The following is an 18,698-nucleotide window of genomic DNA, read 5'->3' as shown; positions in this document are numbered from 1 at the left end:
TCAAGCAGAAGTTTATCAAATGTGACTGCAAAGGCCCCAAAAGAGACACCGGGGCTCTGGGGGAACCACATACTCTGAAACCTTTAGCGCCCTACAGGCAGCTCCCCTCCTCCACATAGGAACCCAGAGCAGCGTTCCCTGGAGGGCTCGGGAGCCTGTGGTGGTTCCTTACAGTGAGAAGAACTCAAAAGGAGAGCTCTGAACACAGCATGAAAGGCCAGCCAGGTGCAATTATGGGAGCAGCACTGCCCCAGGCCCACCCATCCCGGCCCATCTGCCCTAACCCATCTGCTTCTGTAAGCAAGCATTCTTCCCTGCTCACCTTGCTCTAGCCAAGATGTCAACAGAGGGTGTCCTCTGTGCTGGCTGCCAAAGTGCCTGGGAGGTCATGCACATGGGCACACACACACACACACACGCACACGTATGGCTTCCTGAGCCACCAGACAGAGCAGAGCACACATACACACACAATCACACCTCCCACCTCCCCAAGCACTGACTGCTACTTTCAAAGGCCAGCTGACCAAGGGCATGCTTCCTGCCCTCCAACCCCTCAGGAAGATCCGCCCTGTGGGACAGCTCTGCTTTTCTCACAAACTGCCTTAGCTCAGGGCAGAAGATGACAAAGATTCCCCTCGTGGCCAAACTCCAGCCAGGCAACTCTCAACCCTCTTCTCAACAAGACCTCAAGCCTGATCTAGAAAACGAGACTCTTACTGTTGGCTCACACTTGCATCCTAGCTACTCATGTGACTCAGATCTAAAAATTACAGTTCAAAGCCAGCCTGGGCAGAAAAGCCCATGAAACTCTCATCTCCAAATGACCAGCAAAACGCCAGAAATGGAGGTGTGCGTAAAGTGGCAGAAGGCCAGCCTTGAGCAAAAGAGCTAAGAGACAGAGCCTGGGCCCTAAGTTCGAGGCCCGGGACCAATACAAACAAACAAACAAAATTAGACCCTGTCCTTCCCAGGTGTGAGGGTCATACCTGTAATCCCAGCACACAGGAGTCTGAGGCAGAAGGATCACAAGTTCCCCGCCAGTCAGGACTAAGTTATCTGACAATCTTCATCATAGACCCTCCAGCTAAGAGCTTTCACACTCCTCTCCTTCCACATGGCTGAACGGGTGACAGTTCTGGCAGCCACACGGGAAATGCCCACACTAGTGACCTGTGACCCCGGCGGGTCGGCCCTGCACCCAGCGCCTTGGCTATGAAAGAACCCGCTGTGGATGTGTGGCACCTAGGAGGCGTATGAGGCCAGCTCGGTCCACCCGGCCAGGCCAGGCCCCTCCTGGCCACGCCCACTGGTCAGGCCAGCCCCTCCTGGCCACGCCCACCACCGTCGGGGCCACGCCCCTGGCTATGTCATGTATCTCTGGCCACGCCCACCATCGGCCACGCCTCCCTCCCTCCAGCCCTGCGGCCTTCCTCCTGCCGCGTCCCCACAGGCCGCCCTCACGAAGTCGGTCTCTCCCGCGCTTTTACCGTGGCCGGCATCGGGGTCTTCACCCTCGTCGGTGCCCGCGCGGCTCCTGGACAGAGGGGCCGAGCAGTCCCAGAGACCGGCCGAGCCGCCTCGGGGTCAACGGCCGCTCTTCTCCCACCTTGTGGCTGAAGGAGGCGCAAAGGATGCTGGGCCGGCGGGTCACATGTCTCGCGTAGCCCAATCACAGGCAAAGACCCTGAGCCTATGGTAGGCTCTGCTGGAGGGGGCAGGGCTTCTTCCAGCCAATCCGTATGGCTGAGATGGGCGGGACCAAGGGGGCGGGCGCTCCAGGCCCCGCCCCAGCCGTCCCCGGTGTCCAGGAGGAGGCTGCTCCTGGGGGGCCCCAGAGCTGCAGCGTGCGGCCTGAGGGCGTGGGCTTGGCTGGGAGGCGCGGCTCCACTCGGAGCAGAAGGTCCTGAGTTCAAACGCCAGTGCCTCAAGATCAGCAAACATCAAGTACTGGGAGTACCCTGAGCCGCACCAAGAGCGGCCCCCGGCCTGTCCGCCCTCCCCCCTGCCTCTCTGGGAGGGCGGACGCCCCTGCAGTCCCCTCCCCACCCACTCCCTGGCCTCCGGCGTCCACCTCTCGGACATGGAAGTGTGGTGGCGGCCCACCCAGCGGGGGCCTCAGAACGCGTTCTCCACTCCTCGAGGGGTGAGCCCGAGCCCACACCCACCACCACACTCGACTGACTGGAATTTTCTGGATGCGCCGCTTTCCGCTGAACATCTCATTTCCAGTTTTCAGCGTTCCCACGGCGTGCTACGCCCTGCTCAGCGAGGGTATGGTTTACACATCACCCTGAGACTGCCATGACACACGTCAACCCAGGTGACAGACACCCACGTCTGCGGATGCGAGCTGGGTGTCGGCAAGGCTCGTGTGGGAGACACTCGGGGCACAAGGCTGGGTCTTGGGAGTCTGTGGCCGGGACAGCTTACCCCAGGCTGAAGACACTGTCACCTGGACCCCTGGAAGCTGGCCCGTGTAACATCTTCATTTCATACCTGACACCATGTTTGGCTGGCCTAATAGAGAGCAATTCACAGTCACTTAAATAATGTCTTCTTGCTTCCGTAGGATGCAAAAATGTCTCTCGCAGAGGAATTCCATTTCGTCTGTCTTGTCCATTGTCTCAGTACCTACAATAAAAGATTCCCAAGAAATGTGGGGGAGCCGTGGACAGTCCCCTAATCTGTCCAAAATAACCAGTCCTAAACAGTGCTCAGCCGAAGAGCGAGTACCTGCCTAGCCAGCTCAAGGCCCTATGTTCAAATATGCCAGTCACAGGTGGCCATAATGTAAGAGGCCATTTACATAAAGTGCCCGCAACACACCAATCCACTGAGACAGAGAGTGGCCTCCTGGGGATTAGAAGGATGGACAGCAAATACTGAAAATACATGGTTTCCTTGGGGACGAATTAAACAGCAGAAATGTCACCATAATCTGTAAGTACACTAAAAGCCATGGTGTTATGTATCCTAAATCTGTGAATTGTGGCCATGCAAATAATGCCTCAATATGTCTAATCTTTACGGGGGGTGAGGGGAAACAACAAAAAACGTTTGTTTAAATTCAATGTGAAATCCTGGGTTGGATCTTGGAGTAGCCAAAAAGCACTTAAGGAAAAATGTACGAGATCTAACAAAGACTGTGGTTTAAGAGCATTACACCCCACACAATGGTTTCCCATTTTCATCGGTGTGTTTCTCATTTTCCTAAGTGCACCTAGGCAAGGTGTTAATCTTAGGAGAAAACTGAGTGGGGTATGCAGGAACTCTCTGCATTCAATTTGCACTTCCCTGTAAACCTGAAATCACTTCGCACTTCCGCAGAGAGTTTAGTGAAAGCACAATGGTAGAAGACAAATCTGCCAAACTCTTAACTCCAATTAACCAGCAAAAAGCCTAGAACTGGAATGTGGTGCAAGTCATAGAGCACCAGCCTTGAGTGAAACAGCAGAGAACAGAGGGTCTTGAGTTCAAGCTCCAGTACCAGTACAGACACAGAAGTGGTCGGGATGGCCAGACAGGGACTACACGTGCACATCTGTACTCTCGGCACTCAGGAGGCTGAGGCAGGAGGGTCTCAAGTCAGGGTCAGCCTGGGATACAGAGCAATAACAACTACCAAATACAAGTCGGGTGTCAGTGGCTCACACCTATCATCCTACCTGTCAGAAGGCTTGAGATGTGAGGATCATGGTTCAAAGCCATCTGAGGCAGGAAAGTCCATGAGACTCTCATTTCCAATTAACTAGCACAAATCCAGAAGTGAAGCTGTGGCTCAAGTGGTAGAGTGCTAGCTTTGAGCAAGAAAGCTCAGAGACAGTGCCCACGCCCTAAGTTCAAACCCGAAGACTGGCACACACACACACAAAAAAAAAAATGGGGAAAGCTATTCCAAGGAAATGTAAACCGCTTAAATAAATTAGATCAGCCAGGCACTGGTGGCTCAAGCCTGTAATCCTAGCTACTCAGCAGGCTAAGTTCTGAGGATCACAGTTCAAAGCCAGTCAGTCCATAAGACTCTTATCTCCAAAGAACAACTCAGAAAACGCCAGAAGTGGCACTGTGGCTCAAGTGGTAGAGCGCTAGCCTTGAGCACAGAGAGGCTCAGGGACAGAGTCCAGAGCCTGAGTTCAAACCCCAGAACCAGAAAAAAAAATCCAAAGATCATAGGTAAGTTCTCTAAACAAATGCAAGGATGTTGCTCAGTGCGGTGTCGCAGGCGCCTGCTAGTGCCTGCCCTTCCCAGCAAGGGCGGCTGGCAGCAAGAACCAAAACGGGGGCTGGGACATTCTTCACTGAAATAGAGAAACCAATCCATAAATTCATATGGAACAGCAAAAAACCTAGAATAGCCAAAGCAATTCTAGGCAAAAAAAGCAATGCAGGAGGTATCACAATACCTGACTTCAAGATCTACTACAAGGCCATCATAACAAAAACAGCATGGTATTGGTATAAAAACAGATCGGAAGACCAATGGATTAGAACTGAAGACCCAGAAATAAAACCGCACTCTTACAGCCAACTGATATTCGACAAAGGAGCTAAAGATATACAATGGAATAAACATAGCCTCTTCAACTACTGGTGCTGGGAGAACTGGGCAGCCATATGCAGAAAACTCAAAGTAGACCCAAGCCTATCACCATGCACCAAGATCAACTCAAAATGGATCAAGGACCTCAACATCAGACCTGAATCCTTGAAACTACTGAAGGACAGAGTAGGAAAGACACTAGAACTTATAGGCACAGGAAGGAATTTCCTGAATAGAGTCCCAGGGGCACAACAAATAGGAGAAAGACTCGACAAATGGGACTACTACAAATTAAAAAGTTTCTGCACAGCTAAGGACATAGCCACCAAAATAGAAAGACAGCCAACGATATGGGAAAGGATATTTACCAGCACAGCAACAGACAAAGGCCTGATATCGGTCATCTACAGAGAACTCAAAAAACTAAGCCCCTCCAAGCCCAATAAACCTATTAGGAAATGGGCAAAAGAGCTAAAGAGAGACTTCACAAGAGAAGATATAAAAATGGCAAAGAAACATATGAGGAAATGCTCAACATCCCTGCTAGTAAAGGAAATGCAAATAAAAACAACCCTGAGATACCACCTCACCCCAGTTAGAATGGCCTATACTCTGAACTCAGGAAACAACAAATGCTGGAGGGGCTGTGGGGAAAGAGGAACCCTTCTCCATTGTTGGTGGGAGTGCAAATTAGTACAACCACTTTGGAGAACAGTATGGAGGTTTCTCAAAAAGCTCAATATAGACCTACCCTATGACCCAGCCATACCACTCCTAGGCATCTATCCTAAACAGCAAAATCCAAGATATCAAAAAGGCATTTGTACTACCATGTTTATCGCGGCACAATTCACAATAGCTAAAATATGGAAACAACCCAGATGCCCCTCCACAGACGAATGGATCCAAAAAATATGGTACTTATACACAATGGAATACTACATAGCGATTAGGAATGGTGAAATATTGTTATTTGCAGGGAAATGGTCGGAACTCGAACAAATAATGTTGAGTGAGACAAGCCTAGAACACAGAAAACAAAGGGGCATGATCTCCCTGATATATGACTGTTAACAAAGGGAGACGGAGAGACAGTAGAGACCAAGTCTGTGAATACTGTATATGTTCTTGATACATTGTATATTGCATATATGTCAACCTGACCTAGACAAGGGATAGAAAAACAGGTTGTAAGATATCATAAGAAATGTTCACACTGCCCTACTATGTAACTGCACCCTCTTTGCACAACACCTTGTAAAAAAATTTATGTCCAATTAATAAAAAAAAAAAATTGCTATTTAAAAAAAAAAAAAAAAAAAAAAAAAAAAAAAAAAAAAACCAAAACGGGGGCTGGGGATATAGCCTAGTGGCAAGAGTGCCTGCCTCGGATACACGAGGCCCTAGGTTCGATTCCCCAGCACCACATATACAGAAAACGGCCAGAAGCGGCGCTGTGGCTCAAGTGGCAGAGTGCTAGCCTTGAGCGGGAAGAAGCCAGGGACAGTGCTCAGGCCCTGAGTCCAAGGCCCAGGACTGGCCAAAAAAAAAAAAAAAAAAAAAAAAAAAGAACCAAAACGGAAACACCCAAAGCTTGCCAAGTACCGTGGTTCCCACCTGTAATCCCTGCTACTGGAGAGGTGAGGATCAAGATTATGGTTCAAGGCCTTCTGGGGCAAAAAGTTCATGAGGCCCCCATCTCAACAAATGGCTGAGCACAGTGACTGGGGCACACCTGCCATCCCAGCTATGTGGGAGGCGGAGACTGGGGAGCCTGCTTCCGGGCCAGCTAGAAGCAGGGGGGGGGGGGGAGCCTCAAGTGGTCTTGTCTCAAAAATAACCAGAAAAATAAGCTGGAGACGTGAACCAAGCAGTAGAACAAGCGCCTAGCAAGCCAGGAGCCCTGCATTGAAACCCCAGCGCATACACACTGATAATGAAGGATGACAGTTTCGTATTGTAGCTGAGGATGAGGGAAAGCTAGCAACAACGTATCCAGATTTGCCAAGAGCAGATACGAACCGTGCTCCCCATTCAGCATTTACTGGAGGTGCGTGCAGGTCATCCTACAAAGTACACAGCTTAAAAACATCATGCCCGAGGCCATACACATTATGTGTTATACGTGTCAATTCAAAAACGCAAACGAGAGGAGGTGCGGCGCTCAGGTGAAGAGAGCGGCTGCTCAGCGTGCGCGGACCCCGGTTCCACCCTCAGCACCACGGGCGCACAGAAAGAACAAACCGCCTGCCTGACTCAGCTTACCTGTGCCGAGAAGAAAGTGCGGTGCCTGTGGGGGGAGCTCACGCCCAGTGTTGGGGTGCTGGGCCTGCAGCCACAGGGCTGCCCCAGGCATGGGGGGCCGGAGCAGCACGAGCCACTCTCCCTGTTCTGTAGGAAGTCTGGCTTGGGGCTGGCACAGTGTCCTTCCCTGAGAAGCTACCTCCTTTCCAGGCACAAGGCCTGAGGTCAAACTCTGGTACTGCGAAAATAAACAAAGTTTGTTGGGGGCTCGGGACCCCCTTCCCCCCGTTTCTCCCGGGGGGGATGCCTGATCCCAAACTGTGAAAGACACTCAGCCCTACCCCTCCCGCCGGACTGCGCTAAGCTGAGGAGAAATGGCGAAATCCCCTTCCCCGTCCGTCCCCCTTGCGTGTCCGGAGCCGACGCAGGAAAGAAATTCCGGGGAGTCGGTCTGGATGGTCCACCGGTCTCAAAAGAATCTTTACTCAGGGAGGAGGTTTACATAACGGTAATGGCGGGAACGAAGAGGAGGGACTTGGGTTGACTAGCTGATTGGCTGAGCTAGGCTGCCCATCAGGTGATGTCATGAAACTTCCTCTATGGGCGGAGACCACAGCCCTCCAAGAGCTGGGTCTCTGGGGGCTCCGCCGCCATGATGGCACACACGTGCTTGCCCCCCAGGGGCGGGGACTTCTCTTCTGGTTGAAGCCGGAAGATGGGGGTGGCTAGCTTTTACACTGCTGGGGGAAGGGCAGCGTGAATCCCCAACAAATGTTCACCCCTTAAGGGAAAATACATGAGCTCAAAGCAAGCCTGTGCTTTAAGAGATTACAAAAGAAGACCTTTTGTGTGTGCAGGTCCTGGGGCTTGAATTCAGGGCCTGGGTTCTGTCCCTGAGCTGCTTTTTGCTCAAGGGTAACTAGCGCTCTACCACCTGAGTCACAGCGCCACTTCCCGCTTATTTGGTGGTTGACTGGAGACAAGAGTCTCACGGACTTTCTGGTCTGGGCTGGCTTTGAACCGTGATCCTCAGCTCTCAGCCTCCCAAGTAGCCTAAAAAGCTTTTCCATTGTGGCCAAAGGCCCTTGGCTTCACCATCTCAGCCACTGCCAAGGGCATTGGTCACCACATCCACCTCCAGAACGTTCTCATGCTGTCCCACGGAGCCTGAGTCCCCTCCGTCGGGACTCCTCCAGGTGCCAGTGCCCGCGCGTGGGCTCATAAAGGTACTGGTTCACACCACAGCTGTGTGGCATTTCCCTTACCCCCCCCCCCAGGAGGGCTCGGTAACAGGAAGTATCACTGGACACTAATGGAAGGTGGTAGGTGCTCATGGGAAATCTTCCAGCCCACAAATGGCAATTCAGCCGTCTTAGATAATCTGTAGGCATTAATGGATGATGGTGGTGGCAGCTCAAGGCTACCACTCCACTACCACGTGAAGCATAGCTCCACCTGTAGCTTCTTTTGGTAGTTTATTAGAGGTAAGTCTCATGAACCTCCCTGCCCAGCCAGGCGGGTTTCAAACAGCAGCCCTCACTGTGGATTGACTAGGTCCCTTCTACAATCCCTTTCCAGGCAGCCAAGAGCAGAGCTTGCTTCTCTAGGTTGCAAACAGCACATCACCAGGGGAAACAGAAAACGAGAGGCCCAGGCTCCTTTAGACGGTGCTTTGTTCCTTGCGTCGGCACTGGGGCCTGAATTTAGGGGCTGGGCACTGTCCCGAGCTATTTTGCCCGACGCTGGCATTCCACCACTTCCGCTACCGTTCTTCCAGCTTTTCAGTGGTTCATGGAAAATAAGTCTCTTGGACTGTCCCACCCCAGCTGGCTTCAAACCACAATCATGGTGCCGCAGTGTCACGATTCCGGCGTCCCTGGCACCTGCTGGCCCATCCAGTGTTTTGAACAGAATTCCAAACAGGAGGGGCTGGGGATATGGCCTAGTGGCAAGAGTGCCTGCCTCGGATACACGAGGCCCTGGGTTCGATTCCCCCAGCACCACATATACAGAAAACGGCCAGAAGCGGCGCTGTGGCTCAAGTGGCAGAGTGCTAGCCTTGAGCGGGAAGAAGCCAGGGACAGTGCTCAGGCCCTGAGTCCAAGGCCCAGGACTGCCCAAAAAAAAAAAAAAAAGAATTCCAAACAGGAGACCCAGGGGAGCCTCGGCGTGTCCCGTCGCAGGCCCCTGGGGAAGGGACATTCAACTCGGCTCCCCCCACTCACTTCTGTCACCAGTGATTCTTCTGCCAGGGTCCCACTCTGCCGCCCAAGTTGGTCTCAAACCTGTGGATTCAAGGAACCCTGCCACCGCAGCCTCCAAGGGCGGGATGTGGAGGGGCCGCTGCGTGGGGTACCCCGCTTGTGAGACGTCACACTGCAGCAATCTCCAGCCTCACTGCAGATGGCAAGTGGGCACCGGCCATGCACACAGCAGGGCCCATGACGTGTGGAGCCCTGCGTGGGTGGCCTGCAGGGCAGAGGAACACAGGAGAGCCCCTGGCCAGCCCAGGAGTACCCCCAGGGCACACCCCTCCTAGTGCCAGAGTCCACGGCTGGAACCGAACACCGCGGCAGGACGACCCCTCCCCCCGGCTGCGGCACTGAGGCAGAGCCAGCACGCAGACCAGACCGGAACGCCAGCCCCTCCAGGACGTCGTGTGAGGACGCGGGAGCGGGCCTGACCTGCAGGGCACCCCGTGCTCCCCACTGCCCCCCACCCGCGGCCACGGCTTGCCCGTCTGCGCCCCAGGCGCGGCCCCTCCCGTCGGCTCCCCACCCCCTCACACAGGGTGGGAGGGACTTGTCCACCCGGCCTGCAGGGGGCTCCACAGGAGACCCGGCTGCCCCGCCGGGTGGGGAGGCCGCAGCGGCCGGTCCCATCCTGATCCTCAAATCACAGAGCGCCAGCCTGAAAGGCGGAGGCCCACCGCACCCCGTCCAGAGACGCGGCAGCTCCCCGGCGCAGCCCCAGCTCCCCATGGGGAGTGGCCACCACACGGGGTGCTAGAGCACAGGCCAGCACCCGTGAGGGGCTGACAAGACAGGAGCGCCCGCGAGCTGCTCCGGAAGCGGAGGAGGGAGGAGCACGGCCCCGTGCCAGCCTAGGTCACGCGTGCCAGACCCCGTCAGAAAAAAGAAAGTAAAGCCACAAGGGCTGGTGCGGGGCGCAAGGGAGAGCGTGCCGCGGCCTAGCAAGCACCCAGTACCCCCAAAACGAGGAGGAAAGAGGCACGACCAGAGGGAGCTGCCGTCGGACTTGGGACTCTGGGCCTGTCCCTGTCAAGAGCTTACAGTGGCACGGGCGACACCAGCTCCTGTGCAGGCAGAGCGAGCGCGGGGTGGCCAGGCTCTCCCGCCAGCTCCCACGCAGAGCGATCGCGGGGACGGGGCGGCCAGGCTCTCCCCCCAGCTCCCGCACAGAGCGATCGCGGGGACGGGGCGGCCAGGCTCTCCCCCCAGCTCCCGCACAGAGCGATCGCGGGGACGGGGCGGCCAGGCTCTCCCCCCAGCTCCCGCGCAGAGCGATCGCGGGGACGGGGCGGCCAGGCTCTCCCCCCAGCTCCCACGCAGAGCGAGCGCGGGGACGGGGCGGCCAGGCTCTCCCGCTTCCTCCTGAGGCCGAGGCTGCCTGGACCTGCTCTGCCCAGGCCCACCGGGCCCTTCCGCCTCGGGCTGTGTCCTGAAAGGCAGCCCGTCAGCTACACGGCTCTTGGGGGTTTGAGTTGTTAAATACATTCTCTCTTTTGCTTAGAATTCTTGTTCAAACCCGGGTGGAGACGCGCCCGCGTGGGCTCCGAGGCAGAGCCTTGTGATCACGGAGCCTGCGCGGCTTGCAGGGGCGAGCCGAGCGACCAGATGGCCACAGGCCACGCGGGCAGGGCAAGCTGGCCACCGAGACACAGGGCCCGACGCCCCTTCCACTGCAGAACGAAGGAGCCAGACAGCCAAGGAAATAATGGAATCAAAAAAGTTTATTCTGAATATTTAATAATTAAAAAAATCATACCTATGAGGTGTGCTACAGAAATGCGGATACAACAGGCGCCTATAAAGCCTGTCCCCGGAGTGGAAAGGCCAGGGCTGGGCCGTAGTGCACTTCTGGAGAGGAAAGGCCAGCAGTAAGCTCCATCACTCCGAGTCCCAAGCAGGGAAGGGGCTGCTGGGCTCTCGCGAGGACAGCCCGGTCCAGCCTCCCGGCTTCTCCACGGGGACCAGGGTGTCGCCATGAGAAGCAGCGGGCGGGGCCAGCCACTCGGGAGCAGCTGGGAGAGGCCCCCGGGAGCTCTGCCTCGCCCCCATTGAGTTTCAGCCAAACCCATCCACTGCCTTGTGCTGTGCCGGAATGGTTTGGCGAGCAGCACACTCCCTGATGGGGCAAACCTCTGCCACCCACAGGGGCAGACACGCACTGGGCTGCCAGGCTTCGGGGGCTGTGGGTCTGAGCCCAACACCAGCATCGGGCATGACACTAACACGGGCCTTTTGCGGCGGCCTGGAACGGAGACAAACAGGGAGGGACAGGCCCTGTGGCCCTTCGGGCGGGGGCGGGGGCCTCACGGAAGGCAGGGTCCCAAGGTAGGTGCGGCGATGGAGACGAGGCAGGGAGGTAGCCTAGCGGGGAGCCTGGGTTGTAGCTGTCACGAACCCTGTGATTTCACATGGCGAGACTGGAGGTTCTCGTTCCTGAGGCTGGACTCAGCCGCTCTCCTCACCCAAGAAGCCAGGCTGGCCTTGGCCACCCCCGGCCCCGGTCCACGCCGCACACGTGGCCGTGAGTGCGCCGGCCTGCGCTAGAAGCCACTGTCACCCTGGACACCAGGACACAGCACTCGGCACCGCAGGAAAACTACTGGCCCCAAAGTGGCTGCCCGTGACAGGCAACGTGGCAGAAAAAGAAAAGATTCCTTCAGTGGGTAGAACAATGACCCAAGTCCTCCTAAGAACACGATTACAATATATTAGCGAGTTCTGGGGCATAGACATTTTTGAAAGCATCAGCGAAAGTATTAAATATAAAAGCCGTATGTATATCCCCCTCCCCTCCTTTGGAAACACACAAGCCGAGCCCCGGCGCGGCCAAGGCGTGGCCTGCGCCCCGCGGTGGCGTCGGGCTCCTGGCTACTGCCGCAGCTCCACGTAGTTGGCCGGGAAGAGCCCGTAGCGGCCCTTGCACACCCCCCGCCACCAGCCGTCGTCGATCATCTCGATGTTGGTGATGATGTCATCGGGGTCGAAGGAGATCTCGTCATCGCCCGCTGGGGAAGAGCAGACGGGGGAGGTTCGCGCGCGGCCCCTCCGGCCAGCCGCTGCGGCGGGCTCGGTGCGCCTCAGCCACTGTGCTCCCTCGGCCCCAAGGACAGGGACATGCGACAGTGAGGGCGGCCACCACACAGGTGCTCTACCGGGGCACAGGAAGTCTGAGAAGCCGAGACAGTGGGCCGGCCGGGAAGCAGGGAATGAATGCCCACAACATGGAGCTCCGCGAGTCGTGGGGGGGCCTCCTTACAGGAGACGTCAGGAGAGGTCAGGGGCACTGGAAACGCTGTCAGAGGACCTGCCTGGCACCCCAGAAAGTGCTCCTCAACCACCGTGGATGAGGTGGTGGCACCCACCCTGACAGCCAGGGACAGGTGCAGTGACGCAGGAAGGCACGGGCAAGAACTCGCCATTCACAGCCCGGAGGGCAGGACAGCAGGCGACGTGCAGCGGGCAAGCTGTGTTCCCAGGGGGGCCCTGTCCCCCCAACAATGCCCACTTGAGGCCTTCAAGAACTGAGAAAGCCTACAGAGACTGAGGGGTGGGGGGATGCGACCTGTGAAGGTGGGGGGTGGGGTGGGATCTGTGAAGGTGGGGGGGTGGGATCTGTGAAGGTGGGGGGGGGGTGGGATCTGTGAAGGTGGGGGGGTGGGATCTGTGAAGGTGGGGGGTGGGATCTGTGAAGGTAGGGGGTGGGATCTGTGAAGGTGGGGGTGGGATCTGTGAAGGTGGGGGGGTGGGGTAGGATCTGTGAAGGTGGGGGTGGGGTGGGATCTGTGAAGGTGGGGGGTGGGATCTGTGAAAGTGGGGGGTGGGGTGGGATCTGTGAAGGTGGGGTGGGATCTGTGAAGGTGGGGGGTGGGGTGGGATCTATGAAGGTGGGGGGTGGGATCTGTGAAGGTGGGGTGAGATCTGTGAAGGTGGGGGGTGGGGTGGGATCTGTGAAGGTGGGGTAGGATCTGTGAAGGTGGGGGGTGGGGTGGGATCTGTGAAGGTGGGGGGTGGGGTGGGATCTGTGAAGGTGGGGTGGGATCTGTGAAGGTGGGGGGTGGGATCTGTGAAGGTGGGGGGTGGGGTGGGATCTGTGAAGGTGGGGTGGGATCTGTGAAGGTGGGGGGTGGGGTGGGATCTGTGAAGGTGGGGTGGGATCTGTGAAGGTGGGGGGTGGGATCTGTGAAGGTGGGGGGTGGGGTGGGATCTGTGAAGGTGGGGTGGGATCTGTGAAGGTGGGGGGTGGGGTGGGATCTGTGAAGGTGGGGTGGGATCTGTGAAGGTGGGGGGTGGGGTGGGATCTGTGAAGGTGGGGGGTGGGATCTGTGAAGGTGGGGTAAGATCTGTGAAGGTGGGGGTGGGGTGGGATCTGTGAAGGCAGTAGGGAATCTGATGAAGATGGTGGAGTGATCTGGTGAAGGTAGTAGGGTGGAATCTGGCAATGGAGGATTGGGGGGATCTGGTGAAGGAGACATGGGGGTTCTTGGCAACATATGACCTACTTTTGTAACATTTCAAAAACAGTGTGTGTGTGTGTGTGTGTGTGTGTGTGTGTGTGTGTGTGCAGTACTAGGGCTTGCTTGCACTCAGGGTGCCGTGGTCGTGCTTGGCTTTTTCCACTCAAGGCTGGTGCTCTACCACTTGAGACGCCTCCATTTCTGGCTTTGTGCCAGTTGTCTGGAGGTGAGAATCTCTCGGCTATGTCTGCCCGGGCTGACTTCACACGGAACCCTCAGCTCTCAGCCTCCCGAGCAGCTAGGATTACAGGTGTGCGCCACCGTCACCTACTATGTTCTAAAACCATACCCAGAAACCAGCCGTGGGGCGGCGGGGGGCAGGGGGGGCCTCCCATAATCCCTGGGGACCGCAGTGAGGCCTTGACTCAGAAAGAAGGTTAAGGAATTGTAACCAGGAGTGGCGGCGGATGCTTATGTGGTTCCAACTACTAGGGGCTGAGACAGGCCTGCTTATGCCCCCCTCCCCCGCAGTTCAAACCCAACTGCACAACACAGCCACACCCTTCCAAAAGAGAGGAAAACAGTACAGTCTGGCTTGGGGTGAGACTCTCCGGGAAAGGGGGGGGAGGGCGGCTCACCAGCCTGGTAGTCGTAGAGGGCGATGGCTGTGACACCCAGATCGTTCTCGTACTCATCGTATGTGTTCTCTGAAAGCAGGGTGAGAAAAAGCTGAGCAGGGGGCCGGGAATATGGCCTAGTGGTAGAGCGCTTGCCTCGTATACATGAAGCCCTGAGTTCGATTCCTCAGCACCACATATACAGAAAAAGCCGGAAGTGGCACTGTGGCTCAAGTGGCAGAGTGCTAGCCTTGAGCAAAAAGAAGCCAGGGACAGTGCTCAGGCCCTGAGTTCAAGGCCTAGGACTGGCAAAAAAAAAAAAAACAACAAAAAGCCAAACAAACAAAAGCTGAGCAGAGACTGCAGGCCAGCGCCTTCCCTATTGACATCTTTGGGCAGCACGCCCAAGACTCGTGCCAGGAGGACACGGCGACATCTCCCTGTCTAGCAGGGGTTGGGGAGCAGGAAGTCAAGCCTTAGAGCAACAGAAGGCTTTCAGCTTTGAAGGGCAGACGCGGGCACTACAACCCCAGGCACCCACCGCCCAGACCTCCCACTTCAGTTTGAGAGCAGAGGTCTTAATGACTCAGGAAAGACCAGGATAGCTCTAGGCAGTGGGGGGACAGTGAGAAGACGTCTCACCCCAACACTGCCCTCCAGTCAGGAGTTGGGGGGACAGTGAGAAGACGTCTCACCCCAACACTGCCCTCCAGTCAGGAGTGGGGGGACAGTGAGAAGACGTCTCACCCAACACTGCCCTCCAGTCAGGAGTGGGGGGGGACAGTGAGAAGACGTCTCACCCCGACACTGCTCTCCCGACTGGAGCGGCTTCTGCTCTGGAGCCGGCCCATACTGCTTTGGGAAGGGCTGAGGTTAGACCACCCCACACCTCCGCGGGAAGGGCTGAGGTGGGCGGTCCTGTGTCTCGGGAGGGAAGCACATGTCTACAGCAAGACCTTCTCGGGGTCTGGCCCCGTGTCCGCCCACTGGACATGGATGGGTGGACTGGGGGGTCTCCCCCCCCCCATTGGCAGGGGCTGGAGCGAGGCTCACCTTCTTGGTAGTGGCCGGGGGCTTCCGTGCTCTCGTAGACGGCCTCCGTGGTGTAGGCCAGGCCCTGCTGGCTGCTGGCCTCTGAGAGGTCTGTGGCCTTGGTGCTGTAGGCAGGTTCTGGCTCACTCCCCGCCGCGGGGCCTCGGTAGCTGGGCTCTGCCTTGAACGAGGCTGCATCCTGGGGGGCCGTGGGGACCTCTCAAGGCCCGTTCTGGGGTCCACCCACCTCCCAGGAGCGCAGGCCCGCGCTGGTCCCCAGGTTCTCATCGGGCCACCTTGGGTGGTGCCCGCTAGACACACCCCAGCCCGCCCACCCCCTCCAGGCACTGCCTGGAGCTGCAGGCAAGGGGGCAGCAGGGTTCTGGCCTAACAAATTCTCCATCCCTGCCGGGACAGAGCCACCACAGAACCACATTCTAGAACACAGGTCTTAAGAGATGACCACCTAAGTTATTCAAACCACCGGCCCTTAAGCTGTCTGGCGTCGGAATCAAGGATTCTGCGCAGCCCGCCCTCCCCATGCAGGGCAAGACCAGGAACTCCCCCGGGAGTCTCAGAGAGGGTGGCAGGTAGGGCAACCTCCTCCAGGCAGGAGCTGAGGTCCACCAGAGTTCACGCCCAGGGAGCAAAAGGCCACGCGCTCCCTCTAGCCAGCGCCCTGCCCCAAGGGGAAACATGGGGCTGGCCGCCCGCTTGCGGTGTGGCAGCCTCACGCCGGCCCCTCTCCCGGCAGGGCTGTGGATCATCACACCGCGGCCGCGCACCCGCCTGCGCCAGGCTCCTCCTCACCCAGGGCCCCGGTCTGGGAGGCTGGTGACGTAGGGACAGCTCAAGGCCACACCCCCACACCTGCCACGCGGGGGAAGGGCAGTGGTGCCACAGGGACAGGAGCCGCAGCGCGCCCGCCAGTCACCACAGGGGCTCCTGAGACTCGCTGTGGTTCGAGGACCCGGTGGCCTGGCAGCGCGTGGAAAGGAGCCCCAAGCGCAGACAGTGTGCGAGAGCCAAAGAGGAGACTCGGGGTGGGGGGACAGGCCCAGAGCAGGGTCAGCCCAGGTGGGGGGTGCTGCCCGCCCCGGGCTCCGCAGCAGCGCTGGTCCACGCAGGCGGGCGCGACATCCGCCTGGCACCACCCGGACGGCGTCAGGACGCCGGGCCTCGGGCGGGGAGCTCCTGAACCGAGTGGAAACACCAACCTCGTAGACGGGGCTGGAGGGCGGCCTCTCCTCAGCCGGCTCGGGCGTGGGGGACGCGGGGGGCGTCTGCTTCTTGGCTCGGGCTTGCTCCTGTCACGGAAAGACAGCCACGTCACCCTGCCAGGTCGGCCCACATCCTATCTGTGCCCACAGAACCAGCGTTCGCCAGGACAGCTCTCAAGTGAAGCACAGAGGACCCCTCGCACACCGGGTGAGGAGGGCAGGGCGCCCCGCCAAGGCCATGAGGCCCATCGGGCACTCTCCAGGACGCCCTGGGGGCCACAGTGCCAGGCCCCGCCACACTGGAGGATGCCAAGCTGCCCCACACAGCGCCGGGGCAGAGGTTCCCGCTGGCACGGACCGCTGAGGGGGGCTTCGCCAGGCCACCCGGTGGCCCAGCTGTTCCAGCTGTTGCTGCTCTGGGTCTGGCCCTCACTCACTGAGGTGACGGCTGATGAGCCCTGGGGACCTGAAGGGGGGGAGTGCCTCCCGCATGGGGCAGACATGATAGCGCTACCAGCCAGGCCACGGTGGACAGACAGTTCGTTGCCACAAAGCACTGCACCCCCAGCTGCTGTGACCACGGCCTGTGAAAGGGACTGGAGGTACAAGTGACTGCGGGAGCCTCTGAGGGGAAGGCTGCCCCGGGCCACCCCACCACCTGTCATTCTGTCCTAACAGGAGGGGTGAGCACAGGAGACAGGCCCCAGGCCATAATGTCGAAAGAAGGCACAGGCCAGGAGCCGCGAAGCACAGGCGCCCTCTAGAGGCTGCAGAAACGAGGCAGCCTGGCGTTAGACGGCGTGAAGTGACACCCGGAGTAAGACTCTCGGGAGTAACCGCACGGGAGAGGCCTGTGGAAGGAGAGGGTGCTTGGGGACGTGGGGACCCACCTAATGAGCCAAGCGTTCCTGAAGGCCCTGAGCAGAGCCGCCACGTCCGTGGGCTCTCTGGTGAAGCACCACCCGCTCAGCCCGCGATCCACCCGCAGCCGAGATACCCAAGGCACCGGAGGGCAGGCCCGACAGGCCGAGCAGAAAGCTAGTGTGGAGGCCAGGGCGGCCGGGCTCACCCATCCTGTCCAGACGCCACGCCCAGCCCCTCCCCTTCCCGGGTGCAGCCAGGTGTGTACCCGTGTGCAAAGCCCAAAGGTCACAGGAGAGCCCGCCCCACACGCAGCCCCGCCCGTCCGCGGCTTCCTCACTTCCAGCCTCCTCCTGGCTTCCTCCTGCTCCTGCCTTTCCTTGGCCATCCGCTGAGCTCTCTCGGCCTCCGCCTTCCGCCTGTCTTCCTGCTCTCTCTCCTTGGCCAGGTTTTCAAAGTTGGCTCTGATGTTACTGGCTTTGCTGGTCACTAGAGACAGGAGAGAGGACACCTCCCTCAGAATACAAGCCCAGGACAAAAGCTGCTCAAGGGGAACGCCGACTCCCAGGGGGCTGGCACCCACGGGGCACCACAGCCTCATATCCAGGACCTTCCGCTTGCACACACACACACACACACACACACACACACACACACACACACGCACACACACACACCACGCACTCCCTCGGGATGAAACACAGCGGGAAGTACTGATCACAGTACATCTCCACCCCTGGATACTCATGCTTCCACTGGCTGCTGTGCAAGAGCTGTGTGCCTTTAGTGTCAGGAAGACATGTCCAGTGCCCAGGCACAGTTGGCGGGAAAGTACACGGTGATGTTTGTCATCAGGAGGGAACCCGAGGCTTTCATGCAAACTCGGGGCTTTGGAGAATTTGTTGGGGCCACCATGCACCTTGTAAGGGGCCCTTAAGATTCAGGTGACGAGCTGTATGAAGCAATACATGTCCACAGCGGCACGTGCCGCCCCGTGGGGGAGAGGGGCTCTGCGCTCCCCCCCTCGCCTGCCCAGCGCGGGCAGCCTCCATTCGCTCGCTAGGAGACAGAACGGGACAGGCCACTCTGCTCACTAAGTGTTCTTCCAAGTTGGAAACGGCAGCTATTTTCCAAAAGGAATGTTATCAGGTCAGTGTAATGGCCTTATTTTCAAACTCCTCTGAAACACATCGGCTAAGATGGCCACGAGCACTCCCCGGCCCTCGGAGATTATCGTGCACGAGCGAGCGCTCTGGGACACACAATCAGGCCCTCTGGTGACCCTGCTTCGCCACGCCGTTGATGACCGCTCTCCCGCATTGCACTCTGGCAGCCCGTGCCAGGACAGGGTGGGCGACCCGGTCCATGGCACGCGGTGAGGCGCGAGGCCTCCGCGTTTGCTCACAAGGGGACGCCAAGATGCTTTTCTTCCGCCAGTGGCTGTGGCCAACGAGCTCAGGGAAGTGACCTGTGTG

General features: G+C 58.1%; 1 protein-coding gene across 4 annotated transcripts in view; it reads right to left on the bottom strand.

Moving 5' to 3' along the window:
- Positions 1-10,742: 10,742 nt before the first annotated feature.
- Positions 10,743-18,698, bottom strand: part of Cttn (cortactin) — a 29,526-nt gene continuing 21,570 nt past the window's right edge. For all 4 annotated transcript variants that reach the window (XM_048359707.1, XM_048359705.1, XM_048359708.1 and 1 more), the window contains 5 exons: positions 17,564-17,712; positions 16,360-16,449; positions 15,164-15,341; positions 14,132-14,200; positions 10,743-12,044 (listed from right to left, as the gene is read on the bottom strand). In XM_048359707.1, the coding sequence (XP_048215664.1) occupies positions 11,908-12,044; positions 14,132-14,200; positions 15,164-15,341; positions 16,360-16,449; positions 17,564-17,712 (623 nt within the window). In that variant the 3' untranslated portion in view covers positions 10,743-11,907. The remainder of the gene's footprint in view (positions 12,045-14,131; positions 14,201-15,163; positions 15,342-16,359; positions 16,450-17,563; positions 17,713-18,698) is intronic.

This window comes from Perognathus longimembris, chromosome 13 (genome assembly GCF_023159225.1).
Source record: "Perognathus longimembris pacificus isolate PPM17 chromosome 13, ASM2315922v1, whole genome shotgun sequence".
Lineage (NCBI taxonomy): Eukaryota > Metazoa > Chordata > Mammalia > Rodentia > Heteromyidae > Perognathus > Perognathus longimembris.
The sequence above is the reverse complement of the archived record's forward strand: the minus strand, read 5'-3'. Positions and strand labels throughout refer to the sequence as shown.